This window comes from Patiria miniata, unplaced genomic scaffold (assembly GCF_015706575.1).
Source record: "Patiria miniata isolate m_02_andy unplaced genomic scaffold, ASM1570657v1 HiC_scaffold_18, whole genome shotgun sequence".
In the NCBI taxonomy this organism is placed as follows: Eukaryota; Metazoa; Echinodermata; class Asteroidea; order Valvatida; family Asterinidae; genus Patiria; species Patiria miniata.
Window position 1 is genome coordinate 2222190 of NW_024037056.1, and position 17307 is coordinate 2239496.

General features: G+C 41.0%; 1 protein-coding gene across 3 annotated transcripts in view; it reads left to right on the forward strand.

Annotated features, from left to right (window-relative positions):
• Positions 1-17307, forward strand: part of LOC119724169 (fibronectin type-III domain-containing protein 3A-like) — a 93696-nt gene that overhangs the window by 30299 nt on the left and 46090 nt on the right. For all 3 annotated transcript variants that reach the window (XM_038195102.1, XM_038195103.1, XM_038195104.1), the window contains exons 3-4: positions 7905-8480; positions 11062-11364. In XM_038195102.1, coding sequence (XP_038051030.1) covers positions 7905-8480; positions 11062-11364 — 879 coding nt within the window. The remainder of the gene's footprint in view (positions 1-7904; positions 8481-11061; positions 11365-17307) is intronic.

Sequence of the window (17307 nt, forward strand, 5' to 3'; positions counted from 1 at the left end):
ATGCACACCCCTAGATGGACTTGTGACCAGACCATCAATGTACTTGTCATCCAAACTTGTCACAAAGCGCCCTCAATTGTTCGTTCAATATCGATGCACCCGGGTCCGAATTCTGGATAATGAATTCGTTGGTCGTCTGGTTTCACAGAAACCTCCCAACCCCCTGAAGGTTTAGAAAGTACTGGCATCTAGTGCTTTGCTTGTTTTTGTTTTGCCCGGTTCAACGAACTTGACAAAAAGGAAACTGACTCAAGTGTTGTTGGCTGGTCAACTCAAAGGACACCCAGCTAGTCACAAACTTGTCAGACAGGGTCAGTCAAAAGAAATGCCTGTGGATACATGGTGTCTAAATCCCTATTGCGTTCCTAGTCACTGCTAGTATGCAGGAGACATACGTTGCAGTACCTCATACATATTCATGATCCAGAGCCGAGCTGTCACTGGTCAATTCACTATCAATTGCCAAATGTTATTTTTGCTGTTTACCAAGCGCGTGAGAGGATTCACACACAGGGTAAATATACGCATGCGTAGTATACCGTCGCACGGGTTACGACAGTCTATTACGCATGCGCTTTACAAAGCAATCGTGGAACTGTCGCATGGGTGTATAGTACGCACGCGTGAACATCGCCCAAGCTACACGCGAAGAGATGGTTGCCCAGTATGCGTTATGCGTAAATGTTAATTTCCCCGAGCTTAATGAGGCCGAACTGGAGAATATTTATGGACAATAAAGATGCCTCCTGTTCAAATGGAAAACATAAAATATTGATGAAAATTGGTGTACATGCACGGTAAATAAATTAGGTCAAATTATGATGAATGTACCGTATCCAAATTTCATGTTGATTACTTCTATAGAAATACCGGTAGGTGCATTGCTCATTGCTAAAGTTCATTTGGACACATTTGTCAATTTTTAATTTTAAACTTTCTGAGGTTTGAAACTTAGGAACTGAATACACCTGCGTCGTCATATTTTGTCTGATTCTAATCTATCATTGGAAAGCTTATTCAGTGTCCTTTCCAACGAGTCCCAAAACTAAAGCCCAGTTTTCTAAAAACGGACCGAGTGACTATTTTTGTGCTGGAAGATATCACAGACATTTCATTGTCCCAGCACCAAAGTCACTACCCTTGTTACTTGCCCTGCAAATTATGTGTTCAAACCAGTCTGTAATACTCTGACAGTGTCTCGCTCCATACTCACAATGACCAGAAATAAATTGGCCTCCTTCTTGCCTCCATGGTAACACTCCGGGATCGCTCGGCCAAATTCCTCTTGACAATTTAACCCTTTCACCTCCAGGCGCAGATTCCGGTGACCTCCTGTACCAAGCCCAGATTTTCTGGAGCATTGAAAACGCCCCCCACCCCTCATTTTTTTTGCAATTTTATCCATGAGAAAGTGAATTGGTCTACATATTTGTTTTAGTACATTTAGTTACGTACCCGGTATGTGTAGTCCACAGGTTGAGATTGTATGGGGCTAAAACAGTCAACATGTTGAGATTTTATGGTGCCAGAAAAATGTGTGAGGCAGAAAAATTGTAGTACTGGTACATGTACAAAATGTACAAAATGTATAGTATTAGTACACTTCTGAGCAGTACGCCAAGTAAATGTAAATTTGTTGATTTTAAAATTCAAAATCTTAAAAATTTCCTTCCATTTACATGTACTTGTAGATAATGCTGTTTGAACATGTACCGTACATGTGCTTGCATAATGTATACGGTACATGTATACATGTACAGTACACAACTGTATGTATACATGTACACGTACGTGTACGTTTACTACAAACTTGTATACAAAAATATATACCCATTATATGCAAAGGTCCATGTATAGTCATGTTTTAACTCAACAAATCAATTTTGGAAATTGATCACTGAAGAAAACAATGTTTTTCCGCTGTCCGGTTTGGTTGCTGAGAACAAAACATTTCCAAAGCCGGGTTTATGAAACCGGTGAACTTTTGACCCCAGAATGTCTCCACAGCCTCTCTCTAGTCTACCCCCCTAAGGAGTGCCAGCGATTGGACACGGCAATCGAGTTGAACCTTGTTCCTGCTGATTGCAGTAAGACTTGAGGGAGTTTCAATCGTGGGGCTTGTTGACTCCACATTGTGTATAAATTGATGTATTCACAATGTAATGAGGGTAGAGGACCGAATGTGCGCTGATATCGGCTGCCGCGTGGTTTCGTGGACCGATGAACGGGGAATAATTGTAAAGCGCTTTGAGATTGTTGATACGATGAAAAGTCCTTTTAGCATTACAATTTATTTTATTTACAATGTAATTTACATGTACTGTAAAATATTGCACAATTGATCCATTTTGGGGCAGTTTTATGCCTTGAAGTGTACGGTACCGGTACATGTACATGAACTATTGTAAGCTGCTGAAAGGTGTCAGTAATATACATGTACAACTTTCAAGATGTCAGTAAACAACAAATTTTGCTGTAATTTTCAGAAATGGATGGATTTGGGGGTTAGTATTTTACAGCAAATTTATATTGTTACACTGATCTGTTCAAAGTTTTGTGTTCATACTACATGTAATCATGGACTATATGTTTTATAGCTCCATGATGCTGGAAAAACCAAGAAAAAATGCTGACATTCTTGTAGTCTTGATTGCCTGACCCTGCTTCAGACGAAACGGAGCAATTTATAGACGTCAGAGAGTTGTCAGGTCAGGGAACCAGACTACATGTAGCTGGCTTGCATCCCCGTTCACTGGAAACTGATTGCAAACACAATATAGACTAACTTAATCTGGTAATTTGGGGGCAGTATTTGGGAAAAAAAGTCAGTTTTTATCCAACGATGGTCGACCGAGCATCGTTGGGAATTGATACAAAAATTTCATTTTTTTTTTATAATAACAGCACACAGGGTACGATGATTTCACAGGATGCTTGAGACTATTGTTCACTTACAGTCAAGTGAGGTACTTCATAATAATTGGGTAGTTTCTGTGTTTTGATGTTTGCAAATATTAATATCTTTCTTTAAGAATTGGCTTGTAGTTGGGCAAATATCATGTGCTGTTGTGAGAGGATGACAAATTATCTGCAGATCACGTGTACATCTCACAGTGTCTACAGATTAGCATGCACTGAGGAAAATCACACACATGTACATGTGGCACACATGCACATGACCACATTCAATCATTATGCTCATTGTCTGATGTGCCTGCATGTACCAGGTACAAGGCAGTCCCGACCTGTCTGTTGCTAGTCTTCCCCTCCAGTCCCTCAAAGGAGTTCACCACAGAGCGCAGTGGTTAGTGGGGTTGTCCATTTAATTAGAAGCTGGTGTTGAATAATGGAGTGTCCCTGGTGAGGTCAGCCACCTGTGAATTGAACACAGAAGAGATCATAGAGTTCCCAGCTTGTTGCCTTGCCTCTGTTGGGCACTTTAAAGGGGCAGTGGGGGGCAAACTTTAAAGAGGCAGTGTGGGGTGGAACTATTTAGAGGTGTGTTAAAATTGATTGTAACTTGAGAAAAACATACTTTGTGAATTTATCAGAAGACTAGGGCCTATGTACGATTTTCTGTACTAAATATTAACCTGAAATATAAAGATATTTTTGTGCAAAAGTTTGCTCATTGACCGGTTGCCCCTTTAACGTATAATTTGTAAATCTATGCGTTCCCCGTGCTTTTTTGAGTTTCATCTCGAAAAATATTCGCTTTTACAATTGCTATTTTCCTAGAAATATAAAAGTTATTCACTTTCGAATCAGACATCGAATGAAAAAAATCTAGCGATATTTGGTTATTGAATTATTTCTTCACTAAAAAACTGAATTATTGGCTGCCAAACAATAATTTGGCTCTGTCTCGCTAAATGAAACTGTTTTTCAGAGGGTTGCAAACGCTCAAAATCGCAATTTATTTTACATGTAATTTATTAATACAAAATTCGCTAGAAGAAAAAAAAAATATTTTTGAGGGGCACAGAGTATAATCTTTAAAGTCAGCACTTTCTGTGCTCTTCAATGATTTTTATTTTCCTCATGAATTTTCAACTTCTTTTTGTGTTTGACAGGAAAAAAACCCTTGCTTTTCTATTGTGGGCATTCGTTTGATGTCTCATTCAAAAGTGAATAACTCTTGTATTGCTTTCAACTTTATTTTTCTGGATGAGACTCAAAATACAATGTAGCAGTACATCCTCATGGAGTGATTACATTATGTACACAAAACACACCTGTTAGTGTTGCTCAACAATAGTACAGACAAGCAGGCGTTACATACATTGTTCAGCAATTGTCACAAGTCAATGAAACATCCCTCATTGACTTTTCACAGGTGTCCATTCTTGTGGTTTTCTTTTCACAGGTAAATAAATTGAAAAGCTGTAATAGATTAGAAATCTCAAAGGGTTTTAGTGCTTTTGCACAGGGATGTTGTGAATTTTAATTAACATATTGGTGCTTTGTGTGTTCTTTTCCTTTAATTAACCCTCACTTTCTGGCTGGTAATGTCAACAAGGCTAGCCCAGCAGTGAGAATAAATCAAGTGACTGTTTAACAGTTGAGTGCTCCCTGCCTTCATAAAGCAGGATTGACTGGCTGTGATTGTTATGAAACCTGATAAGCTAGATGCTTGATGTAGGAGATTGATAAGTCAGCTGTGCCTACCAGTCACCTGCTTTAATCTGTTGATGGAATTTGACTGTCACGGTGCCTTTTGAAATATGATCTGACTGTTGGTGACTAGCCTGTGTAAAAGGCATGGCAGGGGAACAGGATTGCATTTTTGACTGTCTGTGACTGATCAAACAAAAGGAGGGTAATGAGATATTGGCACCATGCATACATTTGCGTGTACTTTTCCTTTACCTTCGGTCCTAAATTTTCAGCCAAAAATATCACAGTCCTGCGCTGTTTGCACCTTTGTCCTGTGCAACAAACACATTTTTTTAAGGTTAATTAACATGAACCGACCGACTTTTACTAAAAAAGTCTGGTTTAAATTTTTTTTTTTTCTCAAGTTTGCAACAACAGAGTTTTGATTTATGGTCTGGCTGGAGCAAATCCGCTGCCAAGCGTTCCACTGTCTGTTTGTGGAGGATGTGAAACCATGCGCTGCATTGTTAAAATACTTGGCATTGTTTTGGTAATGTGTGCTGCAAGACATTGTAATAAATACATACTGTACATGTTTTGTACATGTATGTATACATTGTAGCAAATGCATGTGTATGTAACATACATGTACATGTATGGTGAGGGGTGTACGGTACATTGCACTTGTATACATGTACATGTACATAAAAACATGTACTGGTACACGCCCATGTACATACATGTATACATGCATGTACATTGTAAGGTACATGTACATGTACATGTATTGTAAAATGTATTCATGTATATATACATTGTAGTACATGTACATATATACATTTGTATACATTGTAAAAAGTACACACACATGTGTACATTGTAACATGCGCTTGTCATTACATACTTGCTGAGTGAGGTGGACCTGCCCGATACCCCTGTACTGTCTGGGGTCAAATTGTTTGGGGTTTCGTTGGCCCTGCTTTGGTGCATTGACATTCCAAATATTTTCTGAGTGGGGTCTCCCTCAATATTGTGTAAAGTTGTACAGCGCCCATCAGGCCAAGTAAATAAAAAAAATAGTTTCTTGTCCTCTTAAAAGAAGGAAGGAGGCAGTTCTTTTTTTTCTCCCCAAGACGGTGGGTTTTCTAAGATGGCGGATTTTCCAAGATGGCGAATTTTCCAAAATGGTGGACGGATTCTTTCATTTTCTCGATTCTTTTGCTGATACTTTTGTGTCCAAAGGAGCTGTCACCGTTTCTACATAGTTTCTGCATACATGCTAGAAACTATTAAAAGACAATATATATTGCAAAAATGCAAATGTATTTGTGATTTAAATTTAAAAACAATCTAAGGAGGCAGGGGGAAAAAAGGAAGCGGGCGGGAAGAAGAAACTTTTTCCCCCTTTTTTTCTTGGCATCAGCCTGAAGGGGTCTTAATAAAGGCTTTGTGGAAATAGTCCGACTGACAGTTTAAAAAGGAAAAAGAAAATTATGGATTGGGTTCACAGATTTAGTTCGACTTCAAAAGAAATATACATAACTTGATGTACATTATGTAATCCTCCAACTCCTGAAAAAAAAACCCAATTAACTTGTTAACTGCTAACCGAGATTTAGAATAAAAATTGAAGATATATCCTGTCATGTGAACATTAGGACATGGAAGTTGTGGTCAAAAGGGATTTTTTTTTAATATCCTTTTCAATGTTGAGAACAAAGTCATCCAGATAATAGCAATCGTGAATAATGTTTTGTCCATGCCGCTGAACATGTTTTTTTTTTTAGATTCAGATCCTGGTAACAATGGGAACTACATTTACAAAAGGTTGAAGTCAATTTTTTCCCCTTTCGGTTTTGAAATGTGACTTTGCAACTCTTAAATAATGAACACAATGTTTTCCATAGGATGATGACATTTTTGTTTTGGGATGGGGAACTGAAATGTTGCAAACACGACCTAGAAAATAAAGGGAAAAAAGGTGATGTAAGAGAAGGGAATAGAGCACTTTATACCTAAAGTTTCAAAGCGCTTTACAATTATTATCCCTGTTTATCAGGAATGCGACTATTTTCTGCAGCAGCTCGAGATCACCACGCAATTTGGTCCCTACCTTCACAGGTACCCATTTATATTCCTGGGTGGAGAGAGGCAATTGAAGTAAAGTGTCTTGCCCAAGAACACATGCACCATGTTCCCCATCGGGGTTCGAAGTCACATACCACAGCACATGAGTCGAATACCGTAACCATTGGAACACAGCGCCCCCCCACATTTTTTTTGGTTTCAAACTTTTTTTCTTCGAGTATTCCAAATATTAGGTCTATATGGAAGGTCACATAAACATTTCCCCCACGTGCTGATGAAATCGTTTCTTTTGGAAGTGGGGTACTCAAATCTCGCTAATTAATACTGCAGTCAGAAGGAAAAAATCTTTGGAAATTTGCGACCTTGCAACTCTTCAATGTTGAACACATTTTTACCCAGGTGAAGTCATTTCTGTCGTGGGTGGGGAAAACACAAATGCAACAAACATCAGGAAATATAGGTTTCGGTCTGATGGGAAATATTTATCAAAATTTGTGTATGTTTTGAAACTTGACTCGAGCTTCAAAACTGAAAGTCCCTTTGAACTGGCCACGGGAATCATGAGTACGGTACCTGTACATGATGAATGGAAAGCCAGACCCACTCACAACGTTGCCCCAAGTGAAATGACTCAAACTTAGTGCCTGGCGGGGAAAGCCTTGCTTGTGTTTGGGACCCCCCCTACTACCCCCCCCCCCCACCAACCCACACACACGCTCCCCTCCCTACCTTGCACCAGTCAAATTTCCTTTACGTCATAGAAAAAACATGTAATGCGTCATTTTCGACTTGGGACCCCGACAAAAGTGTACTAAAAATGTCTGGGTTTCTTTGATGAATCACGCAGCGAAGTTGAAAAAAATTTCACTAGATTTTTTGGTCGGAAATTTTATGATCAAGTTTCTGTCACTTGTAAGGAATATGATTATTGTACATGTACATGTACTGGGTAATTTGTTTTTTAAAAGTTGAACAAAGAAATTGACTGGAGTGAGGTTTGAACCTACAACCTCTTGATTACGGTTCCAGTGCTCTACCAACTCAGCTTTATGTTGGCAGTTCCCCTCTCCAACAAAAAAAAAAATTGTAAATTGTGAGAATTTTCAATGTTCGTATTTATTAGTTGAGATAATGTTAAAAGAAAGGTTTTGAGAGATTGTGGGTGAACCATTGTTTTGCTTCAATCAACCCAGACTTTTGATTGTCTTTTCCTGTTACAGGCCCCACACTCATCCAGTTTGTCTCAGACTCTCCCGTACCCCCACCCCTGCACACCGTGCAGACGGGCCACGGCCCCGTCTCCATGCCGACCGTCGCCAGCGTTCCCGTCGTCTCGGCGCCGATGGCGGTCCCAACGGGGATGGCCCTCCAGCAGCCTGTCCAAGACGCCGTGGTCAACGACATGCAGCAGCAGCAGCAGCAGCAGCAACAGCAGCAACAGCAAGGCATGTACACACCCTGCCCTCCAGCACTCTCCCCCCAGCAGCCAATCTACCCGGCCCTGTACTCCCCCAACGGGGGAGGGGGTAGAGCCGGGGGAATGGGGGGCGTCTACCCCCATCTGATGGGGTACCCGAACCCGGGCATGCACCATCACGTGCAGCCCCATGTGGCCTCCTCAGTGCCGGCCCATTCCGCGGTGCCGCCCAACTCGGGCGTGCCGGTCCCACCCCACCACCATGTCAATATTCATCGATACTCTCATGTTCCACCTCATGGCCAGCACAACTCACAGCAGCAGCAGCAGCAACAGCAGCAGCAACAGTGTAACATGCCAGATCATTCACATATCCAAGGTGAGGTGCTAGACCACGGGCTCATGTGGCGTTTGCATGCTAAATGTCTAGTCTGGTACCTTACAGCTTCATCATTGTGTGGTAATGGATCAGATATCATGGGACATAGGGATTCATCATCGGTTGATATTTGTGTAGATTTGTGCAGTTAGAAAAAAAAAATATCCGTGAAGTTGAAAATCCACCTTTTCAACATGCAACATTTGCAACATTTCCTCGGATCAGCTGATTTCCTCTTTTTTTCCAATTCCCATATTTACCATAAAACAAGGTTCCGTGGACAAAAACCTGGAAAAACTTATGGAATTATATTCAATTTCCAGGTCTGGAAAAGTCTGGAAATTTGTTAAAATGACAAAAAGTCATGGAATTTCGGGAATCTGATTTTTATAGGCCTACCCGACAAAATGCTACAAATTTTGCTGATACAAGCATTTTGCTTTAGAATTTTTCACCCTGTGAACAATATTTACAGTTTTGATCTGCATTTTGATGAAGGCTGTGGATTTTTATAGTTTTGTCATGAAAAAGTCATCAAATTTTATGGTCCTAAAAGGCATGGGAACCCCGATAAAAACTGAAAAAAAACCCCCAAATACTGTACAAAATCTTGTTTTTTGTGGTGTCATAGTTGCATGCCTGACCATTATTTTGTGCTTGAGTTCCATTTATCCACATACATGTACAGTGCATATTTCTTGTGTAAAAGGTTTTCCTGCAGAGGCGGCTGCAGTGTCTGTCATACCGCCGACAATGTCATTTCTAGAATCCAACCTCAGCTTTAATCATTCATCCTTTTTCCTAATGTTCAAAAGCCAGTCATGCGTTCCTTCATTAAATCATGGAAGTATGTGCGCACGAGGTGGCCTTGGAATTAAACAGATCGTTCATGTTCGTTTGGCTACCCATGGGATTCACTCATACTTCAGGCGGCTTTGAAAAAGGAAAATGTGTGCTCAAACTTGCATGATATCTTGTCGTTACCGTTGTAATTTTAGCAGGGTCATAGTCTAATCGGATCTGACAAGTCAGTTAGTAAAGTTGTAATTAACAAAGGATCGTTAATGACAAAGGAACATCTTTGACCTCGGTTTATTTTTATTTGCTTGTGATTGACTTGTGATCGACTTGTGATCGACTTATGATGACTTTTGATCGACTTCTGGTGACTTATGATTGACATGTGATTGACTTGCGATTGGCTTATGAAGACTTGCGATAGACTTGTGCTGACTTATGATTGACTTGTGACTGACTTATGATCAACTTATGATGACTTGTGATCGACTTATGATGACTTGTGCTGACTTATGATTTACTTGTCACTGACTAATGATCGACTTATGTTGACTTGTGATTGACTTGTGATTGACTTATGATGATTTCGGATTGACTTATGATGACTTGTGATAGACTTGTGCTGACTTATGATTGACTTGTGATTGATTTGTGATTGTGATCGCCTTGTGATTAACTTGTGATCAACTTATGATGACTTGTGATGGACTTGTGCTGACTTATGATCCACTTGTGTGTGAGTTATGATCGACTTATGTCGTCTTGGGATTGACATGCGATAGACTTGTGATCGACTTGTGACTGACTTTATGATCTACTTATGATGACTTGTGATTAACTTGTGATAAGGCCAAAAAAAAAAATGTCTCCGGTTTCTGGTATGCGCGCGCGTCGCCGTAGCCATGCGCGTCGGCAAAATGAAAAAGTTTTTTTTCAATGAAAGATGAAAACCGCCAAACTCACTGGTTTTGACTGGAATCCTGCTGCTGCACAATTTTAACGTGTTTTTAGATTGGGTTATGGTCGAGAATAAGCTTTATGTGACCTCTCTGGACTCCCATATATTTGCACTAAGTTTAGTCGGGCACCATTTGCAGTCATCAACTGACATTTGAAGCAAAAAAATCCGGTAAAAAAAAAAAAAAAGCCGCGTCGCCGCACCACTTCTTGGGCAAGCTCCATACCAGAAACCGGAGACTTTTTTTTTTTGGCCTAACATGATGACTTGTGATCAACTTGTGATGGACTTATGATGACTTGTGATTGACTTGTGATTGACTTGTGATTGACTTGTGATTGACTTGTTAATGTCTTTTTGAGGACTTGTGATTGATTCTCTGAGGATTTTTTTCTCTTCTGTTTGAATAAGAAGTGGAAATAGTTACCCATTCCAGCTCTCGGTAATAGGTTTGGAAAGTCAGGAATGCACATTTTTTTTTGAAAAGTACAATTTGCTAATTGGATTGGTGAGATTTTTTTCTACACAAAAGGGTTCGGATATCCATAAAGAAAAAAAGCTTCCCCAAACCAACCACCCAACTGCAAGCCAAGCCATATAAAATTCCAACTTATTTCATGATTTTTTTTCCAAAAAGTAATCATTTTTTTCCTAACCATTTATCAACACTTTCCCAACATCTCCCTTAATTTGAATGTCATTTTTGTACAAGGTTTGTAATGCTTGACAATTTGAGCCCCTTTTGGGAGCAGCTCGTTGATAAGTAAAAAGTAGGTTTGCTGAAAAGTCGATGAAACTCTGTTACCGTTTTGTCTTGACTCCCAGATCCTCAGAGACCATCAATGCGCTCGCGGTCGCGGGACGACAGAACGGACAAACAGCGAGAGAAACTCCAAAAGAAGCTGAGGGACCGACAGCACCAGGACAAGGCACCCAGCTACATCCCCAGCCCCCAGACCTCGCCCCGCGGGGGAGGAGGAGGGGGCGGCGGGGGTCTGTACGGGGGTGGAGGGGGCGGCGGGGGGAGCTACAACCCCTCGGTGCTCAAGATGGAGAATGGTGCTAATAGTAGGCAGGGGAACGGCCGGAAGAAGAGGCTCAGCGGTCCGAGGATAGACGAAAACGAAGGTACGTGAAGTAGATCGCTGTTAATAGACCATTATCATGTTGCGGCCATCTTGATTTTTTTGCCCATTCAAATCAACGTAACCAAAGTGAGGCTGGAAGGAAAAATAGTCTGGTTCCTTTTTTGCACAAAACCAGTATCATTCAGTACTGTTATTGGATACAGGGGACATGACTGAAATGGTGGCAGCATAATAAAGGTCTATAGCACCAGTTTCAGACTGTTTTCACCAATAACTGAAATTTATTTGGAGCATCTCAAGTTGACCAAAATAGACTCGGATTTCAGACTGACATTTTGCGTATTAATTAACCCTCCCTCTCTGGCTGGCAATCTTGAGCAACAAAACCAGCCCAGCAGTCCAAATAAATCAAGTGACTGTTTTTAACAGTTGAGGGCTCCCTGCCTTCATAAAGCAGGATTGACTGGCTGTGATTGTTATGAAACCTGATACAGCTATGCTTTGACTGTAGGAGATTGATAAGCCAGCTGTGCCTGCCAGTCACCTGCTTTTGTCTGTTGATGGAATGTGACTGTCACAGTGCCTACAAGAAATATGATCTGACTGTTGGTGACTAGCCTGTGTAAAAGGCAAGGCAGGGGAACAGGATTGAATTTCAAATTAAAAACAGAAACCCCACGGAAACCCCCCTGGTGAATTTTGAATATTCTGCCAATCTTTTAAAATCAGATTGCGGGGTTTGATGTTATGGAAGTGGCTTAAAATATCGCTCAGAATAGGCGGCATCTGAATTGTATACATATTTGTATGGGAACATGATGACAGTAGGCATATATTGTTATGTAAAATATTCAATTCACTGCTTCATAAAATTTGCCATTGGTTAAATATTAAATGCACAGTGTTGGAGCTAAGGAATTCATGGAGATTTCTTGTTAAAAAAAACCTGCCAGTACATGTTGAAACTGGATCAATTTACCCAACAAGTGGATTCGAACTTCTGACCCTTACAAGTTGTGCACCCCAAGAAGGAGACTAGACCCTCTCTTGGGGGCTATGCAAATTGAATTTAACGACAAACAGGTGTTTGGGGCGGTTTCAGTGAACCCTTCTTGGTTTTTCCAAAGTTCACTTCCCTGTAACATGTTCCGAATTTGAAAGACACCCCGGAAAAGACTTGAGCGATAAATGGAAAACTTGGGACATTAAATACCAGGAGAAAGTTGTTTTTAGGGCTCAACCCCCAAAACATCAAAATGCCGACGTGCTTGAGTTATGTGAGGTGACTGTCACTTTGTTGAATTGGAAAAGGGGCGGGGCCGGGACGTAAAGGTGCAGGGGTCGCAGATCCTGGTTGCACTTTAGTCAGTATCCACACATCAAACTTGCCCTTTCTGAAAATGGATTAACATTCCACGCGTTGGGCTGGACACATTACTTTGCCCTTTGTGCCCACTCGGTTCAGAATAGGAAATGTGATCTCGGGGCTAAATTTAGAACGGTTCCTCTTTGGATCTTGAAATTCCCCCCCCCCTCCTTGTGTGTGGGGGTGTGTACACATGTACTGTACCTGCACTGTACACAGAGGTTGCAGCTTCTGAACCTGTTCGCACACAAATCAATCCCACAAGTTTCGGTGACAGTGCCTCGGCCCATCTGTAATACAAATGGCTTGGGAGTCGGGGAGTCGTGTTGCCGACTGCTTAGTCAATTATTCAGAGGCACATTATTGATATCTCGGAAAGCGATATTGTGTCTTGTTGCTCAGAATTGTTTGGGCGGAAAACATAAATAGCACTCATGCGTGTTTTGTTAATGTACTTTTTGTCGTGATCCTGTTTTAAAGGTAGACTGCTGTCATATTCACAATGTGGGTGGTATTCTTAGAAACTCATTTCAGAAAAAGTTTTGAAGGGAATAGTAATACCCTAATGAAGGTATAACAGTGGCTTATTGTGGCCATCTGTTCTATATTGGCCACTTATCGATGCCTACAATGGCCAAATGTGTATAGTGGCCTCCTGTCCATTGGCCACTTATCTATAGTCGCCAACTGTCTGTAGTGGCCAATTCTCTATAGTGGCCACCTGTCTACAGTGGCCACCTATCTACAGTGGTCACCTGTCTACAGTGGGCACTGTCTATAGTGGTCACCTGTCTACAGTGGCCACTGTCGGTAGTGAACACCTGTCTATAGATGCCACCTGTCTGTAGTTGCCACCTGTCGACAGTGGCCACCTGTCTAGTGTCTACGGTGGTCACCTGTCTACAGTGGCCACTGTCTGTAGCGAACACCTGTCTATAGTTGCCACCTGTCGACAGTGGCCACCTGTCTACGGTGGTCACCTGTCTACAGTGGCCACTGTCTGTAGCGAACACCTGTCTATAGTTGCCACCTATCTACAGTGGCCACCTGTCTACAGTGGCCACCTGTCTACAGTGGCTACCTGTCTACAGTGGCCACTGGTCTATAGTGGCCAACTGTCCATAGTGGCCACTTGTCTGTAGCGGCCAACTGTCTACATGTATATTGGCAACCTGTCCTACATGTAGGTGACCACCTGTCTTAGGTGACCACCTTTCTACAGTGGCCACCTGTATATAGTGGCCACCTTTTAATTGTGAGGGGGTAAAGTGGCTTGCCCAAGGACACATATGGCCAGCAGCTGGATTCAAACCCTTGACCTTATGAGCCACAAACCCTAACCACTTGGCCACACATACAGTGTTCAATACACAAAATGTATGTAGACATCATCACCATCACACAGCCGGCTGGCAAGTTGAGTGAGCAGGCAAGCATGTCCGACCCCGTGCTTATGTCAGCATAATTCCTCCTAAAAATAGGGTCACCATCTGGCCTGCCTTCTGGGCCTGGCCCAGTACAGGCACACTGCTCATGTAGGGAGAAATAGCTTGCAGAAGATATTGTACAGTGTCGGAAACCGGAAATTGACTCAAGAAAAATTTTACAAAATGACCAGCCAGAACATGTACAAGTAACATACCGTATGAGCATCTGCATGTAGAAATCAACTCCTTTTAAAATAAATTACCTTGTAAACTGGAAACCCCACAATACCAATTCTAAATTTCACTCGGATGTTAAAGGTACCGGTAGAGTACATCATTTGCAGCTTTCCAAAAAGTATCTGACTAAATTATTGTTGAAAAGCATACCTGGTTAAAGTTAGTAATGGCACTAAACTCCCTGTGAAATTATTCTTTCTGGTATGCTGTCATTTTAAAGAAAACAACAAAAGAAGTTCATTTCCGAACATGTGTCTAAAGGCGCATTTTTTGGAAATGTCAGTTTGTACAATGTAGTCGTTTTTAATTCGGCGAAGCCGTGAATGGGTGCGCGCAAGCGTTGACACTACACACATGTTCGCACTCTGGTGTTTTGGTAATTTAGTTAAAAAAAAAAATTAAAATTACAATTACATTTCAGATTGCTTTCAATAAGTAGTTTGTACACGTTAGTTGCAATGTAGCAGTACACTGTACCATGTACCGGTAGAAGTCACTTTGTCAAAATTACTCACACAAGTGACATTTACATGTACATGCAGCACAAATGTACATTGCAAAGTGGAATTCCCCACACGACATACATGTACATGTACTGAATGTTTTGTCATTTACGACCAAGTTTAGTCGTCACATATGGTTTACATATTGCAGACATCAGACAACAAATTGAAGATTGCTGCCCAAATTGCATGTACTCGGTACATAATACATGTACAAGCTCACACGTGTGCAAATTACAATAACATCCCTACATCCGATTAAACTGCTTTGCTATGTGCACGCAACGTCTAACAGAGCCCTTGACAGATCTATATAATTTTTGTTGTTGAAATGTCAGACTTTTAAACCCTAAAGATCATTAATATTTTTCTTCTATATTTATATTTCTTCCCCATGCTGCGTGCAATATGCATATTTTCTTTTTTTTTGTAGGGGGTCTTTAATAGTAATACATCACTCTATCTTTCCATATGGAACGCACTCGGGCAGTTAGTCTTGGCAGGGCTGGATTATTCCGAAACATGTGTGCGATGCTGCTGGCGTTGAAAGCAGCATCTCTGAAAAACAATTCAATTTTTTTTTCTGAAATCAAACAAGGTGTTTTTTTAAGAACTGACAGATATACAGGGTGAGTCCAAAAAAACGAAACCCAAATGTCGGGACTGTTGTTTTAGTGAAGTTCTGCATGTAGCACTTTCCAAATCTAGGATATGAAAGCTCAAATCAAAAGCTTTCTTTTAGTACAAGAATCCTTCAAATCAGAATGTACTTTTCAAGTTACGGAATTTTAAACACAACCACCATTTTAAAGTTCTGTCCACGGATCACAAAACAGGTGTGCGTTCTTTCAGCAAAACGAAACCAACTCACACACATCCTTTTGTGATTTGTTTTCGCTTTGCTGAAAGAACACTGAACTTTTTTGATCCGTGGACAGACCCTTAAAATGGCAGTTGTGTTTAAAACTCCGTAACCTGAAAAGTACATGAGTGATTTGAATGATTCTTGTGCTAAAAGAAAGCTTATGAATTGGGCTTTCATATCCTAGATTTTGAAAGTGCTATATGCAGAACTTCACTTAAACAATGGTCCCGACATTTGGATTTCGTAAAATAAGTTTAAATGGGACAAAAGGTGCATTAACAAGGACTGCATTAAAAAAAATTAAAAAGAACATGGGCCCCTTAAAAAATTAAATTTATATACCGGTATAAAGCAAACAGTCACAAAAGAATCCCAAATATTCTAGATAAAAATTCCCTCTTCCCTCCTTGCGCTGCTCAGTTTCCTTGTCCCCTCTGACCACCACAACTCTTTTCCATCCCTACTCAATTTTTGAGCCCTAAACCCCTACGTGTGATATCAACCATCAATAACATAGAATACTTTGCAATCAACCATATTAATTACCTTTTTGTTTGTTCTTGGCAAACTGAATTGGAATGCGGGGGACAGATGTACCAGTAACACCCCCACCATTTTTCAACTCCTAAAAAAAGAAGAAGGATATGTCTGTCTTTGGTTTAAATGTCATGGCTGTATAAAAATGCCTTGTTGTCGTCTGTGTCTCTCTTTCTTGGAGGAACCTTTTGACAGGGTAATTATCTCTTGGCCATATGGTGAGACCACTGGCTGCCCCCACACTATCACCATATTGTGAGTGCCTGAGTCTGGGTATGTTGCGGCCTAGTATCTCGCGCCTTCCCGTGTTAAAATAACAAGAGTCCTCTCTGATATGGACCAGGTCTGAGCTGACGTGGGTCGAGAAGACATTCTGTTCGCACTTACAGACCAGTGTGCATGAGGGTTGCTTTAGTTTTTGGATTATTTACCCAGGAAGAGCCATTTGGTCCCAAAATGTTTATACTTGACCTAAAGACCAGGGGCCAATTGCATGGCGCTGCTAAGCACACAAATTTGCTTAGCATGAAAATGTTTCCTTGGCAAAAACAGGATTACCAGCCAAATTTCCATGTGATATTTATATTGATTGTGATTGGTATTCAGCTGTTGTTTGCTTAGCATGAAAAGTCTTCCTTGGCAAAAACAGGATTACCAGCCAAATTTTCATGTGATATTTATATTGATTGTGATTGGTATTCAGCTGTTGTTTGCTTAGCACCAAAAGTCTTCCTTGGCAAAAACAGGATTACCAGCCAAATTTCCATGTGATATTTATATTGCTTGTGATTGGTATTCAGCTGTTGTTTGCTTAGCATGAAAATCACATGGAGTTTTGGCTGGTAACCTGCTTTTACTAAGTCAGACTTTTTTGTGCTAAGCAGATTTGTGTGCTTAGCAACTCATATTGGCCCCTGCCTATTGTTCTCTGAGTCACTGATGACTGACTGAGTCAGGAGGGGGGGAGGGGGGGGGGGAACCCCATGTTAGGGGAGGTCGTTCAGAGTGGACGATCAAGGACACTATCAGACAAGTAGGTGGTGCTCTT